Source organism: Centroberyx gerrardi, chromosome 3, assembly GCF_048128805.1.
Source record: "Centroberyx gerrardi isolate f3 chromosome 3, fCenGer3.hap1.cur.20231027, whole genome shotgun sequence".
NCBI classification, from domain to species: Eukaryota; Metazoa; Chordata; class Actinopteri; order Beryciformes; family Berycidae; genus Centroberyx; species Centroberyx gerrardi.
Window position 1 is genome coordinate 32,285,111 of NC_135999.1, and position 13,019 is coordinate 32,298,129.

Below are 13,019 nucleotides of genomic sequence, written 5' to 3' on the forward strand. Positions count from 1 at the left end.
AGTGCTACACTGAAATGTTACTTGAAATGAGTTAATGAATGACAAGGTATGTGCCCACTGGTCAATCATGACCAGTGGATCGCTAAGCATTCATCAAGCATTTAAATCACAATTCCAAGAAATAAAATCACTTTGGAAAAAAAAATACTGTAGATTATGTTCATGGATGAGATTCTGGATTATTGTGGATGAGTCATGATCACATGGGTGAAAAGTCTGGGGAAAAATTGGGCACAAATGGGTGCAATACAACTTAATACATACTTAATACACTTTATATACTAAATTTAACACATACAAGTGATCACATACACATAGAAGGGCGTATAAAGTTATTTATTAACACTAGTGAGAGGTAATTAATATTTACACAAATGAATTCCGTAATAAACGTTAGCAACAGTGAAAAACAGTAACTGAGTTGACTGAAAAAGGCTTGGCCTAGGAAATTTTGGTGGTGGTGGTACCATGGGCCAAATTCTGCATCATGCAGGATGTCAGCGATCTTGAACCAGGCCCATAATTACTTTTCTGGTGGGAGTCTTTTCAGTTGGGGTGCCAAATCCAATAGAAAGTGTTGCACTATTTTTCCCTTTCCTGGCCTGCTCCTTAGCCTCTTTCCTGTCCAGGTAGTCTCCCTCACTGTGCCTGGATCTCTTCTTAGTGCCCTGGTCTATCTTGGCCCTGGCTGCTAGCTGAGTGCTGACCTCTTCTGATGGCCCCTCATCCCCACTCAACCCTCTCTCCTTCCTCTTGGTCTGACTCTCCCTCTCCCTCAAAACGAATGTTACTGATACACTGTTGGGTAATACAACTTAAAGTCACATCATGCAGTAATATTATAGTATTTTATAATTTTACATTACTTCCTTTAATTACAGCCTTTAATAAAGGCTGAGAAACACTCATAAATAATGAGACTAAGTTAATTAGCCATACAGTAAGTCTTTACCATAACCACTAACCACTGCACACTACATGCAGCACCTTTAACCACCTTAATGAGTCTGATAACGAAATATAATAATAATGATAATAACCATAATAATAATAATAATAATAATAATAATAATACAAAAGAGTAAGATATACAACCATATTACTTCAGATCTTATTTCTTATCCATATATGCAGATTGGAACAGTGAAGATTTGCCTAATGAAGACAAGCAAGCGCATGATCCAATTGGAAACCATTTGCATGGGAAGCGATCTCTGAAAAGAAATGTGGAAAGTATGGAAATGCTCAGGTGTGCATGCATGCATGCAAAAAAAAGCAAAGCAAGGAAGAGCGAATGCGGCAGGAAAATCGGTAACAGAATGTAAAAAACATAGAGAGGAGACAATTTGGCATTTATCCAAAGACCAAACTCTGAAGAAGAGAATTCACCCAGGACGCCACTGAGAGATTTGTGACAGTTTCCTGAGTTCCAAAAGGTGAGAATGGTTTTTAGGATATTTTCATATTATTATTGACTTGAATAAAATTTGATTGCTAAATATTCACTCATCATTGTTTTTGTGTTCAGTCACCCTCAATCCAATTTCAATTAAATTATTTACATTGGGGGATGCACCATCATCACACTTGTTACTAATTATTTTACTGACTTTTATTTCCGTTTCTGAACCGTGTGTATTTGCAACTTTTAAGATGAATACCACCTTGGACAACGGCTTCAACTCATGCTCCCTCTTCACAAACTCAGATGACTATGCATCTCAGACCCTGTCAGTAGCATCTGCCGCATGCTCCATCAACCTCATCCTTGGTCTCCCCACCAACAGCTATGTAGTGTGGCTGATCGTAACTGGGGCCGGGGGGACGATGGCCTCCGACTTCTTCGCTCTCAACCTGGCTGTGTGCGATCTCCTCTACTGCTTTTCCAATATCCTGTTCTTCTCATGGTTGTTCACATGTAACTCTCAACTCTACATAGGCATGATTTTTTTGGACGGTCTCTGCATCTCTCCCCTGTTCCAGAGCTGTATCTGTGCGGAGCGTTACCTGGCAGTAGTTCACCCTGTGGTCTTCCTGAAGTATAAACCCCTGCGGTACAGGGTGGCCTGTTGTAGTGTTGTCTGGCTGCTGGTGCTTGGATCTTGCATTGGATTTGTGTTTGAAACTTATGCTTCTTTGTACATCTTGCTGGGCTTTTACATTTTGCTATTTTTGGTCATGTTGTTCTGCTGCGTCTCCGTCCTCAGGGCTCTGAAACAGCCTGGACTGGGAGAAGGGGCGAGGGAGAGAGACAGGGAGGGGGGAAACAGCATGAAGAGGAATGCTTTTAAAATCATCTTGATCATCATGATGTCAGCGTTCCTCAACTATCTTTCCTTTGTGGTAGTTCTACCGCTGAAAGGTTATTTTAGCGAAGGGAAATTTTACTTTGTTCTTAGCATCTCTGCGTCAGTATCCACAATGACAAGGTTTGTCCAGCCCCTCCTTTTCCTCCATAGAGTTGGGAAACTGCCTCGCATCAAGGGGCTCTGAAGGATAGATAGGCCTGATTGTGATCTTCAATTTATGTTTTGCAAATTGATCATGAAAAAAAAAAAAAAGTTCACATAGTAATCATATAGTAATCATGTAAATGTGAATTGTGTATTCAGGTTTGTATATCAGTTTGTAAGGGAAAACACAATGGGCTGAGTATTTCAAAGCAGAGTTGAAATTCACAGTTCCTGAGTTGATTTTATTGTTTATGCAAGGGGTTACCAACAAAAAACATTTTTGCCCAAAAAACAAACAAACAAAACAAAACAGACTCTATTTTTGGAAAATGCAATCCTTTGTTGGGCAAATCTTTGTTTCCCAAGTAACCGCTGAGGGTCTGACTAATACCTTGAGCATAATCATTCACATCCCTTTATTCCACTTTTGCTTACCACTGTCCATTGTATCGCCATTTTATCCATTTATACGTTTTTTTCTATACCTTTTTTTAACTGGCAAATGGTCAGAATAAAATAAATCAGTGAGGGAGGCCAGAAAGTTAGAGATTGGACAATTATACACACAGTCAGCAGGAGAGACATTCGTCTCCAGTACCAATTTTCTTATTTTAAATTTTCTTTGTCATTTATTTCTCTTGTTTTGTTGTCATGAAATTTCTGTTCTCCAATTCACTTTCCTTGTATCCTGATTTATTTTCCTCTCTAAAGGTGAGATGTGCTTTATGAGCCTCTTGGATCCCATCTGCACAAATTAGTCATTTTTTCTTCATTATTTGTATTATTTATTTTATTAGCGTTTTATCACTTTGAACAGGTTTGAACAGCTCTCCTTTGACAAATGGTCTTGTCACACGTAGTGCTATTTGCATGTCATCTTTTGTGACAACTGAACTGATCCTTTACCTTCAGTTTGAAATAACTGTGTATTTTATGCTAGTGTTCATATTAACAGTATAGCTGTCTATTCTAGTGTAAAGCTGTTGACATTTAGGATCTAACAAATCAACAACAGTCAAAAATGTTAGTAATAAATTGAATACATCTCAACTCTGTGTGTTTTCCAATGATTCCCACAATTTGGCACTGGATCCAAATGTTCTATTTCAACACTACGTCCATATCATCTTCCACATGGTTTACAGTTTCCTAACCAGTGATTGGCTGGCTTGGCATATTCTTCACAAAGGAATAGGTGCTCTCTAATTTCTCTAATTTCAAAATGATTATAATTAGTTTCTCATCAATAAATTGCTGCAAAAGTTAATATTGCTTTGATGTTGATACAAATTGGCTATCCCCTATCCCAAAAAAGTGTTAAACAAATCAAAACTATCTTATATTTTAGATTCTTTAAAGTAGCCGCCCTTTGCCTTGATGGAAAGGCAAAGGCTTTGGAAAGAAATTCATACACAGACAGGCATCAACTTCACTATTTATATAATTTATGAGTAAGAAAAAAATGTCAAGCATTTATAAGCCTTTAGATCAAAATGGCTTTAAGATAATGAAAAACATACATTCAGTCAGGTGTGTCCAAACTTTTGACTGGTAATGCAGGAAAGGGTTATATTGATTTTACCTGATGTTTCTTTTATGGTGAAGAGCTCTGTCATGAGGCTAAGCCTTTAAATTCCAAATGAACGTCATTCCTTCTTGGTTTCCATGTAATATGTATCCGACAGTATCACATGTATGTTGGGCTTTGATAGGGGCAGGTTTGGTTATTAGCAATCAAAATCAAAAATAATTAATAATCGTGAAATTATTAATATTCATAAAATTATTGACGGGAGTCAATATTAACAGGGCACCACCCTGGAATCAGGGACCAATAACCGAACCTTCAATACAGTCTCAAAATGGCTGTTCACCCCCAAATGACAGTGTTTAAGTACCACTGTACATTTATGAGTGAACAGTGAAGGGTGAATTTGTACACAGGCCCTCACAACCAGCCGTTATTACAACACATATGCACAAGAAATCACAGACAACTTCTCTTTAAAAGTATAACAGAGTTTATTTAACTTTAGCAATATCAATCAATAATCAATAACACTTCAGTTAATCAACAACTATTACACAACTATAATTATAGGTCTAAACTAGCAAGCATAAAGGCACAAACAGCATATGGCACGTATGGATGCGTGCGTATGTGTGTGTGTGTGTGTGTGTGTTTGTGTGTGTGTGTGTGTGTGGGGTTGTGTGTGTGTGAGAGAGAGAGAGAGAGATGAGAGAGAGAGAGAGGGAGAGAGAGAGAGAAGGCAAGATGGCGGGCGTGACCACTTGAGTGGAACGTCTCGCGAGAGTTCAAGATGGCGGCTGTGAGCGCGCAGTTTGAACAAAGGGGGCTTTGAAACCAAGATGGAGTTGGAGTTAGGCAGCTAAACCAACACCATCTAATTCTTAGGTAGCAATGAATGTGTAATGAGATGTGGGTGTGTGTGTGTGTGGGTTAGTAAGAGAGAGAGAGAGGGAGAATAGGGGGGAACACTCAGGGTAAACCTAGAGATTCTACTCACCGTCTTGAGACACAACAATAGCTTTTTACCACGCAGAAACTCGGGGTAACTTACGACTTGGAAATAGTACACCGGGTTACTGGTCTTTGAACTGGTAAAATGCAGTAACGTTATATTGGCTCTATACGGTGGCTATTAACACAGATGCAAGCTCAGCGGCATGCAATAGAACACAATCAGCTTTACGTTAACACAATCAAATTAAGCAGCAAGCATAATGATTGAGGTATCTTCACACAGCCTAATATGGACGCGGCGGTCCGATGCGCTTCCCAATAAGCACAATTATAGCTTCTGATCAGTCAAGCTTATTTAACACACCTATTCTAGTCTCTGCCCAGAACCAAAGCCTCTTACTTGGGAATCACTCTCGAGTGATTGATGTGTGTTTCAGTCTGTCTTATCGATCCGGTGGGTTCTCCCAGGCGGGTCGGCGGAACCATTATCTCTCCGTGTACGGAACAACGGCCAGCTGGCTTTCCTCGTAGGCAGCGAAGATGTCGGCCAGGAGTTGACCTGATTGAAGAAACATATCCTTAAGTTGTCTTCTTGGAGGGAAGGAGTATCCTTAGCTGTATTCTCTTCCAGTCCACTTCTGCAGGTCTGCTACACACGGCAGTGCGTGTAAGGAGTTAGAATGTCGGATACACAGACGACTAGTCTAATCCTTCTGGATCCAACAGTGGTACAGCTAACACTAAACAGTCTGGGCTCATCCCGCGAGTTGAAGACTGCGCCTCGGCTAAACAAAAGAACAGTTCGAATGTTTCAGGTACCACCTTGTTAGCAGATGAAGTCGCAAGGAAGGGGCTCAGCAGAAAGGTATCTCTGGAATTTATACTCTTAGTGACATCATGGGGACATCCCGGGGCTCGTCCGAGTCTCGTCCAATGAGAGACCAGAGGTTGGGTTTCAGCCAGTCCGCACCTTGGTGTGAACTTCAGGGCCTGTTGGTATTTTGGCGCTGCTTTCCTTTGTTTAAGGTCCCAGCCCAGCGGGTGGGCTAGAGTTCAGGCTTCTGATTCCCTTGCTAGGCCGCAGATGTAGGCTTTTAATTTGACATGTAGGCCTTTCCTTTGTTTAACCACATGGCCTGGCCCAACACGTATTATCTGCAGGCTTAAAGCATAACTCCAGCCTTTTACCACCTGGACCCTATTTTCCCATCATTTTCATATCATACTGATGATTTCTGACCAAAAGCTTGAGAATTGCTTCACCGTAGAGCCACTTGCATCTTGCTAGCTAGCATGTCTGCAATGAAACATGATTATATTTAATTTTCAGTTTGTCTATGACCCGACAACTTGCACAATTTATTTTTTTTTTTTTTTGCCCTACTTTGCATGTGGCACATGTAGACAGACAGCTGCAGTTGGCTGGCAGAGAGTAAACAAGCTAGTGCTAAAGCAATGGCTGAGATAGCATCAACACTGTTACAGGAAGCTGCTGTAACATAAAAACACAAAAAGGATATTTTTCAGGGTTAACATTATAAAAGTCAAGATCCATATTTGCCTCAATAAATCAAATATGAATGTTCATCCCTTGCTTGTTCAGAATTATAACTTACAGATAGCACAAAAGGTTTTAGGTTGTAATGTGGCACACGCATTGGTACCAGATTTTCTCATATAAGGTTTTAATAGCTCTCCTTTGACAAATGGAGATGAGCCCTGTTAAGCTATTTGTATGCCATGTTTGTTTAGCTGTTGAGTTCTGCCATGTCGTGTTTTGAACTGTAGAGAGGTATAGCATTTAGTCAAATGAACAAATTATGCAAAGCATCATGGATTGAATTACTTTTTATTTTTATTTGTATACTTTATTATCCCCGTGGGGAAATTTGTCCTCTGCATTTGACCCATCCTATACACACACTAGGAGCAGTGGGCAGCCGCAGTACAGCACCCGGGGACCAACACAAGGTACAAGCTTACACATCGGAGAAGCGAGACACCCATGTACTCTACAGGTCAGTCTCAATATTTTTAACATTCTAAAATTAGTCAATTGTATTGGTTTTTGGTGCAGAAAATTATATTTGCCATTTGATTTAGTAATTTGCAGTCCTTACAGTGCAGTGTATATGAAGAGAGAGATGTGACTTTTTGTGTAAGAGGCAACACTTGTCTACTATTGATGAAAATTTTGACAATGTCAAAAATGAAAATTTTGACAATTCTGTAGTCATGACCACAGTATTTCAAACATAAGCTAACCACAATTGGCCGGATTGCTTTAATAGATGTCCACTGATGCTTTTTTGTGGAAAACGTTTTAAATGTGAAATCATTCCCCATATACAAGTCACACGTTAGTGCTTTGTAAAATTTGAAATTTCCATTGCCATGCATTTAAGAAAAAGAAGGTAGAACAATGCCAAAAGGTAGAATATTGTACTTTTTTTCTTTCTGAAAACACTGCCATCTCAACAATGCAATCTAACAATGCTTTGCGTCTTTTTTTTTTAAGTTCCTCATCTTCAGAAAAAAAGAGAAGAAAAATGGCCAACAATTCCACAGGTGCCTCGCTCTTTATGACCACTGGGATTTACATTTATCTGGTTACCAGCTCAGTAGACCAAACGTTTGGCATTCCGACCAATAGCTGGGCTCTGTGGCTGATCGTCTCCGGTGGGCCGAACCTTGTCGAATCAGAGATCATAACTCTCAACATGGTTACTGTGGAAATGTTTTGGTCTGTGGGATTCGCTTTTTCACTGGTCAGATTGATGTTACCGTCTGTGGACCCTGTGGCAAACTTTCTTTATGCCTTTGTCACAGTCGGACGATCCCTGTTCCAGTGCTATGTCTGTGTGGACCGCTACTTGGCAGTGGTCTATCCTGTGGCGTTTATCAGGTAACTGGCTGAACACAAAATGATAATGTGCAATTGAATAGTTTCATTCCAATGGCCTTTTCTCAAAAACAAATGTGTTGAGGATGCCAGCAACTAGAAGCACTTTACTACCTTTACAAAAAAGTACCATGGTAATACTATAAAACAATATGATGGTATTATAGAAGTGGCATAAATACCATGGTTTTTTGGTCACTACCATGACAGTACAATGCCATGGTGAAACCATGCTATACCATGGTAGAGGAGGGTGGGGAAAGTTGTCAGGTGGGTAAGTTTTTCTCAGTGGCTTTATATCTGAAACTAAATATTTTAGAGCCAAAAGTCCAATTACAAAAATGTTTACTTTCTTAATAAGAGGTTACCTATGTTGAATACAACAGTCAAAACACTACATAACATAAAACCAAATTGTATACCTGAAAGTAAATAATGAAAATCTCAGTGTTTTTCATCTCATTTTTTTCTTATAAAGGAATCAAAATAATTATACATTGTGATACATAAAAGCAAGGGTCAGCTATAACCTGATAATAAATTTGAATGGTTTAGTGAAGCTGTGTGCTCAGGGAAGGGACCTTTGTCAGGAATGCCTGGGTGGGGCATGTTGTCACATTGATTTCGGGGCATGTTGTCTAAGTGACTAAGGAGCCGTTTTACATCACAAAACATCAAATTAAATGTGTATATTACATGTACATTAATATATCATACTGTTCCAAATTGTATCAGAATTTATGTTTGTCTGAGCATCCGAGGATGGGTGAGGGAGGGGTTATTTTACCTGGTGTGATAAAATGTGGTATATCATGGTAGTACAATGGCATGGTTTACCATGGTATACCAGTACCATGGTACAGTACCATCATGCGTGCGTGATGGTACTGCATGATTAGCACACACATGACTGCATGACTGCATGTGCTAGTCATGCGTGTGTGCGTGTGTGCTAGTCCCGAGGCGCTCCCAAGGCGCTCTATTAAGAAATTGTGGAAAAAACCTTGCTAGGAGTGAAAACCCTTGTACACATCCACTCAGCTGTTTACACTAGGAAGTGGCAAACGCTAAGTTGAAAACAATTTAAAATTGCTGGAGGTCATGGATTAAAAAAATCCTATGGCTCGTGTTGTGGTGTGGTTGGATGTTCTCTAAGGACTAAGACAAACACGTTCCAAAAATGCACTAAAGAGAAAAAGGGAGATCAGAAACCATTGCATTTACTGCACTCACTCACTCACTCACTCATTTACAGTTTAGTTCACAACATATACATTTAATATTGTAGCTAGCTAGCTACATAAGCTACTTCAACCAGTTTAGCAACTGCGGCAGTAGCACAACTACCACATACCACAACCTATGCTATATATGGGGCCGTAAGTAAGTAAATCTAACTTACTGCTCTTCTACAGACAAGAATTAATTTGTAAAATTAGCTGTCTCTTTCTCAAGTGGTGGATTTTTTTTGTCTTTATTTTTTATGATTTATTTTGAAATTCGGAGTTACTCAAAATAAAAGGACAAGTGAAACCGGAATCTGTTAGGAGGAATAAGTTGAGAGGTTGCCGAGTCATGAACTTAGTATTGGAGTCCTGCGAACAGTAGGCTATTTGATTTTGTCTAGCTGCAGTGTGTGTCCAATTATTATTATTTTCCCAGGTAGCATAGGACTTGTCTTGCTAAGAGAAGAGCCTGAAAGCCAAAATGTGGTGGAATTTGTCCCCAAGTCTTGAGACTTCTTATGGAGTAAATTTATTAACTGAGCTTATGCCAGAAGCACATTGCACGACCGTATATTGCAGGACATCTGACATTTACCGAGCTACCCAGCTACCGAATCCCGCCTTACATCATAATCGTGTGCACACTTTAGGATGAGGCAACGATGTGAGTTTGCACACTACAAGAGGAACGACAAAAATATCAAACATGTTTGAAAATGATCAGGACATCCCAGACAGGTCCCAGACTGCATCGGGATCTTGAAAATGTCTGAGACCGTCTGGGACGCCTAAATCGGCTGTGATATCGTATGATGTGCGCCAGGCCTTACCGAACAGACAAAACCTGAATGCATAACCCCTCTCTGCCTCTCTCCTCTTTACCCTGTCATTCTCCAGCCTCTACATATCTAGTCCATTAGCTTTCATTCAGCTCATCTGCGCACTGCAGCTGTGCCCAACCACCTCCTTATTGGCCCAAACTTTTCCTTCAATACATGTGTGTGCTTGCGTTCCGTCATCTGCCTCTTCTATGCATTCAGGTTTGTCCAGCTCCTGAATTTACAGTTAATGTCTTAGAGTAGGCCTGTTTAAAGATGGACACTGTGGTTTGTAGACAGGAAGGAGGGACCATAATTAGCTGATCTTTATTTCTCCAGGGAAAATCGACTGAGCACCATGCTGTTTTCCAGCAACATGCTGCTTTACATTTGCATAGCTCTATACACATTCACACCGAGAGCTGCCCAGTACAACCACAGTCTTCTACTGGTGGCCACTGCGCAGCTCCACTGGAGCAGTTGGGGGTTCAGTGCCTTGCTCAAGAGCACCTTGACAGTAGTTGTTTTAGGAGGGAAGAAAATTACTCATAGATTTTCCTTACCTACATTTTCCCAGTCAGGATTCAAACTGGTGACTTTTTGGCCACATGTCCACTTCTCTAACCTCTAGACTACCACCATGCAGATTTTAATTCATCATTCATTTTCAATTTTTTTAGGAATGAAACTCTTCAATTCCTGAAAAGACACATAGTGTCTAGTGTCCTAGTGTCTGGACTCAGTGAAATTCTGTAATGTATCTGTTAATTGTAAATTCACTGAGCAAGAAACATGTCCCTTTCCCCCTTGTCCAGGTACAAACAAATAAGGTATAGAGTTGCATGTCTTGCTGCAATCTGGCTGGTGGTCATAGGTAAGTGAGTTTGTGAATATAAGTCAGTGACTGTCATTTGAACTTTAAACCTGTTTTTTTAATAAAACGGGATACTACTAAAGAAACACCTAAATGATCTGGCACCCTACTTCATGATTATTGCACATATTTGTCCTATTCTATTTTTGTTTGTCATTTGTCTGCCCTAACTGTTATTCTTTTTGGTGTTTTGCAGGTGTAGGATTGATCAATTCCTTAAAGCCACTAAATATTACACTTTCCACTTGTTCATTTGCTCTCCTGGTTCCTGCCCTCTTCATTGAACTCTTCTGCAGTCTGTCCATCCTCAGGATCCTTAGACGGCCTGGCCCAGGGGATGGAGGGATGCGAAATGAACAAAAGAAGAAGGAAGGGAACCAGCAGAAGATAAGAGCTGTCAAGATCATCTGCGTTGTGTTGGCCATGTTGTTTTTTAACACAGTGTCATTCATCTTTGTGGCTCTTCTCCACAGAGTTCTTGAATACAATGTCATCATTGGTGAGGTTATCCCTGTAGCGTTCACATTGTCCACTTTTGGAAGTTCATTCCAGGCTCTGCTCTTCCTCCACAGGGCTGGGAAGCTGCAATGCAAAAGAGGCAGGGGAAAGTAATTAGGGCAGCAGCTAGAGTTGCTATAATTTAACTTATTTTGTCTTTTCAAAGATAACAATATAGTGTGTTAAATCTGCACTGTAAAAATACCCCAGTCTCAATCATAACCTGGGGCTACAACAAAGAGCATCCCTTCTCCACTAATTGAGACCCCATAGTTTCACCCTGTTAATTAATTTCAGGTGTCAGGTATGGTCACTAGTGGGAAAGTTTCTTTACCCACAGAAATTGACAAATCAGTTTTCTCCTAAACATCAGCAAACAAGAGCTCTGTCCAGAGAAAGCTGGAGTCACCGACAATGGCTGCTGCAAAGAGAGTTTTTTTTGTTTGTTTTTTCACCATCTTCACCCCCAATTGCCACTAAGAAGAAAAAAAATAGGTCAGATGAGTGTGCAGTTACATGATTTATGGGTATTGAAATCTTTCAGACTGTCAAAATTTTTATTTTTTTAATTTTCCACTGCTACAGTTATTTCCCACTGCCACTTGGGGCTACCAAAGAGTACAACTTTAACATACTGCATGGACACAGGTTATAGTTTCTTCACATTTAAATCAACTTTTTACTCTGACCACTAGGTGGCTTTTATCAGGTGGCACCCACTATCTGTTGACCCGCCATGACCTTTTCCTTTTTGGCAGGCTGTTTTGTCATTTATTCCCTAACATACACTAGTGACCAACAATTAGCCATTAGTGCTTAGTATTTAGTCAGTAGTCCCTATTTTGCCAATTATTAGTTGCTATTAATTTTATAAGTTGCTATATAATAGCTTCTAGTTCTAATTTAGGTACCAGTGACTAATTTGTCTCTCATTTCTCATGTCTCGTCTCTTATTAGTCACTTTTCTATTTTTACTAGTATAGTTTAATAAACACTAGTACTTATTCTTAGTTACTAGTTACTAATTTAATTTTTGCCAGTCACAGTTATGTTCTCACTAGTAAAAATGTAAGTTGTTTTTTAATTGAATCCTATGGGGCTACACATTTTAGATACACTTTTCATTACTCACTAGTAATTATTTTATTTAGTACTAATTTCTAATTCAATTCTACTAGTTATTATGCATTAGTTACTAGTAACCATTAATTAATCACTAGCTTTATTCTAATTATTCTCTTACTTGTTACTATTCTGCTGTTACTAGTAGCTTTTTAATAGTGACTGGCAGTATTTTGATAACTTGTAGTCTTTACACCAAATTAAGATATCATTTTATTTTAGTTATAAGCTAATGTCCTTAGAATGCATTATATGTTGCTTTGGTCTTAATGCCTCAATTGGCATTAAAGGTTTGTTCAGTTTGTTCGTAACAATTGTTGTTGTATATTAATTCCCAGGTTGGAGTGATTTCTTGCTTTTACTTTTACTGAGCTGAGCTTTGTGTACGTAGCTTAATAATAAAGATTATATTATGGCCTGCTTCAGTAAGTATCCTATGTTTATTTGATCCTAATATTGGTATTTGTAGTTTACTCAGCTTGTACCCACGTAGTTTACTCAATTGGTTTAAAGGTTTATGAACCAAGTTAGCTTTTACGTCCATTCTATGAGCTGAACTTTGTGTACATGGCGTGATAATCAATAAAGATTATATTGTTATTGCCAACTGCGGAGTCTTGTTTTGTATGGGGTAAGTTGAG

General features: G+C 39.3%; 2 protein-coding genes across 2 annotated transcripts in view; both read left to right on the top strand.

Moving 5' to 3' along the window:
- LOC144538507 (zinc finger protein 638-like) overlaps positions 1-13,019 on the top strand; it is a 116,200-nt gene that overhangs the window by 42,829 nt on the left and 60,352 nt on the right. The window lies entirely within an intron of this gene.
- On the top strand, positions 1,654-2,493 carry LOC144538475 (G-protein coupled receptor 4-like). The gene is made up of 2 exons (XM_078282547.1): positions 1,654-2,312; positions 2,460-2,493. Exons 1-2 carry the CDS (start codon positions 1,654-1,656, stop codon positions 2,491-2,493), a joined length of 693 nt encoding a protein of 230 aa, XP_078138673.1.

Excerpts from the sequence above, each read along its gene's own strand:
- LOC144538475 (XM_078282547.1), top strand. The coding sequence starts at position 1,654 with ATGAATACCACCTTGGACAACGGCTTCAACTCATGCTCCCTCTTCACA. Across the intron at positions 2,313-2,459 it reads ATCATCTTGATCATCATGAT|AGTTGGGAAACTGCCTCGCA; the intron begins GTCAGCGTTCCT and ends TTTCCTCCATAG.